The sequence below is a fragment of the Populus trichocarpa genome, chromosome 14, assembly GCF_000002775.5.
Source record: "Populus trichocarpa isolate Nisqually-1 chromosome 14, P.trichocarpa_v4.1, whole genome shotgun sequence".
Taxonomy (NCBI): domain Eukaryota; kingdom Viridiplantae; phylum Streptophyta; class Magnoliopsida; order Malpighiales; family Salicaceae; genus Populus; species Populus trichocarpa.
The window spans coordinates 11,967,731-11,975,688 of NC_037298.2; the positions used below are offsets into that span (position 1 = coordinate 11,967,731).

General features: G+C 34.1%; 1 protein-coding gene across 3 annotated transcripts; it reads right to left on the bottom strand.

The window, feature by feature from the left end:
- Positions 1–614: 614 nt before the first annotated feature.
- Positions 615–4,962, bottom strand: LOC7455998 (uncharacterized). 3 transcript variants are annotated; one of them, XM_024585035.2, is made up of 4 exons: positions 4,241–4,781; positions 2,378–2,570; positions 1,008–1,153; positions 615–715 (listed from the first exon to the last, which is right to left on the bottom strand). In XM_024585035.2, exons 1-3 carry the CDS (start codon positions 4,292–4,294, stop codon positions 1,023–1,025), a joined length of 378 nt encoding a protein of 125 aa, XP_024440803.1. In that variant the 5' UTR covers positions 4,295–4,781; the 3' UTR covers positions 615–715; positions 1,008–1,022. The 3 variants fall into 3 exon arrangements, with proteins under 3 accessions (XP_024440803.1, XP_024440802.1, XP_002321188.1); XM_024585034.2 differs by lacking the exon at positions 615–715 and adding an exon at positions 731–865; XM_002321152.4 differs by lacking the exon at positions 615–715 and having other exon boundaries at positions 731–1,153; positions 4,241–4,962.
- Positions 4,963–7,958: the final 2,996 nt, after the last annotated feature.

The following is a 7,958-nucleotide window of genomic DNA, read 5'->3' on the forward strand; positions in this document are numbered from 1 at the left end:
ATTTTTTTTTAATAATTTTTCAAAATCATACAAAGTGAAGTGGTCTTTATAAATTGCTGCTTCTTTTTTTTTTCTTCATCATCACACCTCGGAGACGGTACTTGTTTTTTTATACCAATCATCCAACCCTACCTCTGCCCAGAATTGACAATGCAAATGCACTTCAGCTTTGCATCACGGAAGATTATGCAGGCATTGTAGCGAAGAGGACAAGCGCAAAATACAACTTGTTTGAACACAGTGCCACTGTTACAGCTTCTGGTTCATTGTATCAGACAGCTTTTGGCAGGACATCCATGATACAAGAACAAGAAGCCCATTTCCCGTCTCCATCTTCCAAACATGTAATAATGGCACCTGGGGAGCTGGAACAAGCGAGGTGGGTGAATGACTTCAGTCCATATCTCTCATTGACAACAGTGAAATCCTCTACTTGAATCTAAGCTCTATATTTACATGCATGGAACAGGTAAAAAAGCCTACGCTCTGTAATGTTTTGTAGGCATCCGCCCTGGTCCGACCACACCATCCTTTTATCTGCAAGGACTCTCACCGCACTTATATCAGAGCCAAAACTTGGAATCATCATACATTATAAGAGATAATCTTGAAAGTTACACCACGGAAAAGGGGAGCTCTTTCTTCCCATTAAAGGGTTTCCAAAATTACACATGAACAAGCGAACAACAAAAACATAGGGCGAACTGCCAGTAACCTGAAAATCCAAAGGGAAAATAAAAGCTATAACATTTCTATAGATACTGTTGAGGAGTGAATTTCTTCACAACTGATCCATATTACAGTGGTTTCTTTGATGCGACACTCATCATTGTATTCAGCTCCAGAGATCAAACGGAAAATACAACTACAAATCAACAGAAATAAATATATAAAAGGGCTTTTATGTGAAAGGAAATTCTCCAGTGAAGAATTTGCCACATTGCAGACAAAAGTTGGGTGCACTACTTTCTGTTCCCTAAACAAAAACAAAAGCTACAAATACATACATATAACATCTTGCTTCATGGTTCCAGCTTCAAGGAAACAACTCGTGACTGTCTGTTGTGCTTTGCAACCTTGACAAAGATTGCGGAGAGGCAGGACGGAACCCACCATGGCCGGCGAACCTTTTGCTCTCCTTTTAGGCAAGCCACTGGAATTCATTTGGTGTCAGTAACATGCAGCTTAATCTAGTCACAGTTCAGAGGGTAATGGAAGAAAAGGACAAATTGTCTACCTGACCATATTCCAAAAGTCTATTGCTCAAGAAGACCCAACTTAGCTCAATTAAGTCTCAATCCCAATTAGTTACTAGTTAAGAGTCAATTGATATTCATCCAAGTTCAATTTAGTTAAAATGATTCGGTGGATGGAATGAATGGAAGCCATAATGTTTATTCTAAAAGAACATCCATTACATGGTTGAGCTAAGTATGTAGAAAACAAACTCAAGCTAACAGGGCACATATATGATTGTTTGGAGAAAATAGCACCATGATGTGTAATTTTCAAATGCAACAATAATCAAAGATGTGGACACATGAGATGAATAAGCATGCCATTTTTATTTCAAAAGTATATCCATTCCTCTGTTTAAGCTACGTCTGACAAGGAAAGAAATAATCAAATTCAAAGTATTAGGGTCTCATTATGATGTTTAATGAAGCACTCCAAACAGCATGTGTTTTCAAATGCTTACTTTTCAGCTTATTAGAAAACATGAGATGCATGAAGTGTGAACCGCTAGCCAATTTCCTAGAGATGCCCCATTGAAGTGAAAGAATCCCAACTTCAGTGAAACCTATCTTTTTGTTCAACATAGAAAAGGGGGCAAAATCCCTTTGGAACCTTTTATCTCAATCAACTTCCCTTCATTCAAGCACAAGAATAGTGAAGTTTTTTAAAACAAGGCTTCAAAAGTAGATATAGAACCATCAAAGCACCCATCACATTTAAACGGGTGAGATCCATTTTTCCACGAAGGTTGGTGTGGTAAATATGCAATGACAGGCAATGAAGTTTTGCTAAAGGTACAACTTTTCTGATCTTAGGTTGCTTAAAAGTGTAACAGAAATTTAATTCATTCACTCTTTAAGTTATATGCACAAAACAAGTTATAGGATGTTGAAGATGACCATGGCAGAAATCCGTGAAAGAAATCCCATATTTTAACCAAAATGCAATATAAGGAGCATAAGAACAAGATCAGGTCTCTAATGAATCACCAAAGAGCAAGATATATAGAAGTTCGCAAGCAATGGGTTAACTTTTCAATGACATGGCAACTAGGATACAATTACACATGTCAGCACGTGCATGTGGAAAGTGTGTGTATGTCTGCACTCGGCACATGAGTGTTTGGAGACAGAGGGAGAACCTTTTATTCGTCTGAGCTCCTTACATAGTGTGATGAAGTCTCCCCACTTCATGTGGCACCGCCTTATAAACCGTAAAATCTGTTCAGTTGTGAACATGGACATGCCTTCCAGATATTCTCCGTTCACACCATTATCTTTAAAAATTTGGCGGTAGCTGCCAAGATTTATTTCTTCTAACCACAAACCAACATCCTAGAAAACAAAACAAGAAGCACACAAGATACATGTCATTCAAAGTGGCATGAAGAACAGATATAAGTCAAGAAACATGCACTTATGTAAAATAGTGGACTGCTTGTTAGCTGTAGATGGATGAAAACAGTTACCAAGAAAAAACAAAAAAATTATTTCACCAAGCAGTTTCTTTCACAAAAATTCACATGTGAAAAAGGAAACAAATAATCACTGTCACCTATACATTGTCCAAAGAATGGTTGATTATCCAAAAAAAAATGTTAGATCTATTTGGCGTGATGTGCTTCTAGATTGAGTTTGATCTACTTACAGCAGGATTATTCAAAAGCCGGTGCTCATTTCCAAATCATTTCATGAACTTATTTACAAATGGCGATTAACTCGAGCTGACTTGTGAAGTTACTTATAGATGATGGGTAACTTGAGAAGCATGCATTTTCAGACGAATAAGATTACTTATACCTGTCTCCTCATGCTAAACCAAGTTGACTTTGGCTTGAAACTGATGACTAAAGAATACTGCTGTTGTGACTAAAAATCCCCAAATGCATGGAAAATATGTAGAACTAAGAATTCTTAATTTCCCGTACACAACTTATTTACTCCATTGTTTAATGCTCAACTTTCCATGCATGATGTACAATCTACTAAAGTGCCCAAATTGGAGTATTTCAACCTCTAAATTTCAGAATAAAATTGAAGCCACATTATTGCAAATAGGTATCCCATGGCCACTAAAAGAGAGTAAATGATTTATTTATACAGAGGCAACACAAAGATTCACACAATAACTAAAAAAAGAGATTAAGTAATTGAAGATTGAACAATTCAACCACAATTGCTCAACAAAAAGCTCTCTCCAAGAGATCGTTTTAACAAACTGAGAATTTAGAAAAACACAAACTTCAGAACTTCATACAAAAAACAAGATAACTGAGAAAAAAGTTGATTGCTAACACCCCCATCAGGAGTCCCGTGAGTAGGACTAAATGAATTGAGTTGGTATTACTATTCTACAAGGGATAGCATAGAAAATCATCTTCAATTCAATCCAGCAAACAAACCGATGTTGACTTGATCACTAAAAACTAAATTGGATTTAAATTCAATTAATTTGTCAAATTGGTTGGAAATGGGGAATTAAAAGAAACTCAGCTTACAATAGAAAACCACAACCACTTGATGTCAGAGTGAAGCAGAATTCTAGCATAGAATCCTTGTGAATTGCACTTGCACATAACAGACTGATATAAAGAAAGGTGCCTCAAATTCATTGCTAGTTCATAATTATAGATTTGACTGATGAGTCTTTCTTTCTTGATTCGTTTTCATAGCAAAAAGAAATTGAAACTTAGAAGGTGATACACCTGTTGTTCCAATTGACTAACTCCACCAGGAAAAAAGAAATCAAACACCAATTTCATTTTTCACAAACCACAGCCTAACCGCATTAAAAAATACAGATGAAAAATAAAAAAAACCTGCACAATCAATCATCACAATCACAGATTTCCATCACGATCAAAATCACTGAAATTAGAAGCTGTGAGTATAATAATAATAATATCTGAGCAGTGATCACAATTATGAGAGTAGTGACAGGATCTAACACAAGATCCAATAAAATCTAATGAATTAAAAAGGAAAGGAGTAAAGGAGAAATATACCTCAACAGTCCAAATGAAGAAATCGAGAGGCTCAGGAGGCCTTTCTTTGCTCATTTCCTTACAACTTAGCAAACATTCACAACCGAACACACCCCAATTCCACTCCAAATCCCCAAAACCTCTGTTTTTGATTCCCTGGAAAAGAAAAGGAAATGAATTTTCTTTTGGAAACAGACAGCTGAGAGTAAGTGAGTGACGGATCGATAATCAGGACTTCAATTTTTCTTTTTGATTCCCTTTATTTTAAAAAACAAGGTTTATTTTGTTTTCCCTTCTTGTTTTCTATGGAAACAAACAGAAAGAGGGAGGGGGAGTCTGCGAGTGGAATTTTTTTCACGTTTGAGATCTAGGAAAAAATCTCTTCCTTCTTTTTTTTTTTTTTTTTTTTGAGGAGAGAGAAAGGGGTGCCGAATTTGAGTTTGTAATTTAACAAACACTGAAGATACAATAATCAATAATAATGGAACTGACTTTCCGGGCCCGGGTCCGGGTCGGGTCGGTTTCGTCGCCTTCTCTTCTCTACCTGGTTAAGTGGTTCCATTTTTTTTCTTGGGTGCCATAAATGGAAGAGGCACCTTTCCTAAATAAATGTAAAATTACCACAGCCATGGCTTGAATTCCATGTTATATTTACACGTGTCTTTCTCCCTTTCATTTTTTTCCGTTTTTAATTGCCCACCCGAGAATACATCCAACTCCATTAAATTTCTTCATGTGTTCGTCTAGGCAGCTCCTCCTCCCCTCAGAGAAGAAGAAGCAGATACCATAAACCAACATTATTTTTCGTAGAATATATAATAATATTTTGTGTGAATTTTATTCTAAATTACACGCCACAACTCCTATCTCATTAACCAAACTCTTGTCTTGTGATTTTATTTTATTTTTTGTACATGTAAATATCCACCTCATCATAAAGAGGATTTAAAAAAAAAATGATTCCCAAAGTTTTTCTTATTATTATTAAAAACTTGATCAACAAGTAAAGTTCGACAAATGAACAAAATTTGTCCTTCTCAGCAGTGGCGGAGACAGGGATTTCCTGCTAGGAAAATTTTCTCAACCTCTTCCTTGTATAAAATAACTAAAATTTTAATTTTTTTAAAATGATTCTTTTAATTTGACACTTCTTAATTTTTTTTCTTGCACCGCCTCTACTTCTCAGACCCCTTATTTGATAAAAGAGATAAATGTTGTGCTAATGAAAATATTTGAAAATGTCGTAATAGTTATTTTTTAAAATGTTTTTTTATATATATAAAAGTAATATTTTTTTTATTTTAAAAAAATATTTTTAATATTAAAAAATATATTAATTTAAATTTAAAAAAATAATTTTAAAATAGAAAAACAAAAGCAGTAACAATTTCTCACCGGAATAAGTGGCATGGACACATCCACGTGGAGACGACCAAATAGGTCCCACTTGGGGCAACGCTGTCTTGATGGTGGGCGTACAGGTTGAAGATTATGATGTTACAAGTGGATCCCATGATGTTCTCTTTGGATCATACTCTAATTAGATTGCAATGGAAAATCATTCCTCTTAGGCCTTTGATAGTTTTGAAGACTTTACTATCCAAAGACTTTACTCAATCTTGGATTTAGATTTACTTTACTACAAAATAATATCTCACGGATGAATCTGGTTTATGATACCAAGGAAAGATGCTTTTGATGTTTGAAGATTTGCTCAAAACATTTTTCCATTTTAATCATGAGATAGAAATTTTTGTTTCATTAAAAGAGGTAAGATAAAATTATCTAATTATCTGAACAAGAATTGTTATTTATGAAATAATTATACTTCCCTTCATTTAAAATTAATTTCTTTAAGAGGATAAAAACGAGAAAAAAAATCAACGAGTTTTTGACGAATAAATCCGAGTTATAGGTCAACTCAAGTTTTTTCTATGTCAACCTGGATCAATCTTATCGCTATTTTTTTTTTTCTTAAACCCAAACTTTTGTTATTGACATATCATTTTGATTGATGAGTGGTGACCCGACTCAGGGGTCAACTAGAGACAAGGCTCAGATCATAAGTCGAGAGAGTCTACTCGGGTTTTCCTGGGTTAATATAAGAATAAAAATGATTATTGTTATAGTTTTAAAACCTTACTTAGGGATTGAATTGAGACAAGGCTGGAGTTGACCCCCGAGTCAGTGTAAAGATAAAAATAGTTATTATCATAATTTTAAAACATGGCTCGGAGATCGATATGGGGCAATGCTCGAGTTACAATTAGAAGGGTTAATCCGGGTTGATCATAATTTCATAACCTGACTAGGAAGTCAATCTGGGGCAAGGTCTAGGTCACGGTTCAAAAGGATTAACTCGGGTTGACCCGGGTCAAAATAAGAACAAAAATGGTTATTATTATAATTTTAAAACTTGACTCTGGGATCGACTCTAGGCAAGGCCTCGGTCACAGGTCGGTAGGGTCAACCTAAGTTGACCCAATTTCTTTTTAAAAGAATCAAAGCAACCTAGTTTTGACAAAAAAAAAATTCAAAAAAATCAATGAATTTTTTACTCGTGTTTTATCTCGGGTTGACCAAGTTGCGGGTCAACCCGGGTTTTTGATAGCGTCAAGTCTGGTCAATCATTCCTCTATTTTTTTCTTAAACCCGGACCGGTTCAGGCCGTGGGTGTGTCGGGTCCCGAGTCGACCCTCCATGTCAGTCCAGGTTTTATAACCAGGGTTTTTATAATATTTTTAATTTCAACACTCAATATAGAATAAAGTGAAAAAAAATCATATCTAATTATTTTATTTAAATATATAAGTTTGACAATGATACATATTAAAAGTAAAATAAAATTTTTCATATTTTATTTTTACCTTATATTTGAATATTTTTTTTATGTTTAAATTTAAAAAACAATATATGTTATAATCTACACTTCAAACATTAGACAAAATAGAAGTATTATTGTCATTACAGTATATTATTATATCTTGTCTCATGTCCACCAAACATAAAATAAAATAAATTATTCAGTCTATTGGAGCTCGATGGACACCAAACATAAGATATGACTCCAGTTCATATAATACCATCCATTATACCAAATACTACTTTAACTCCTTGAACAATTGAACCAAGACCGGACCGGTAGCTAAGGTCGACCATACAGGCGTATATGGTCCATGTGTACAATACCGTCCCCTGCATTAATCTCTATTATCGTGATCCTATGCCTTGGACCACTTCCATAATCTTGATTTAATCACTCTCATTTCTTTTATAGTTGATTTGTTTATCATCCTAGTTTTCATATATTTAAATTTGTTTGCTTTGCTTTTGTTGTTTGCTTTCAAAAAATATAGAGAAGCAATAACGGGTTGTCAAAATATTTCAAAGCCAAAAATAATAGTAATAATAATAAATAAATAAATAAAAATTATGATAGTGATCTTGGTTTTTTTTTTAATAAAGCCAAAACAAATAACCTCTTCTTCTTCTTCTTTTTTAATTTTGCCTTTTTTTTCTCCCTTGAAAGTTCTTTAATTTTACTATTTTTTTTTATAAATTTATTTTTCTTTCTTTATATTTAATTTTATTTATTATATTAAACCATAGAAACTTTTGTCAACTAATTTGTATGACAATGTCTTCAACAACCCAAGAATGTATGTATCTTTTTCATTGTTCTGCTCAAAACAAAAAGAATTAACCTTAGAGCGCATTCGATAACACTTTCTGTCTTTAG

Coding starts and splice junctions, on each gene's coding strand:
- LOC7455998 (XM_024585035.2), bottom strand. CDS start 4,294: ATGAGCAAAGAAAGGCCTCCTGAGCCTCTCGATTTCTTCATTTGGACT. Junction 2,571..4,240: donor TCTTCATTTGGACTGTTGAG/GTATATTTCTCC, acceptor TTTGTTTTCTAG/GATGTTGGTTTGTGGTTAGA. Junction 1,154..2,377: donor GGAGCTCAGACGAATAAAAG/GTTCTCCCTCTG, acceptor AATGAATTCCAG/TGGCTTGCCTAAAAGGAGAG.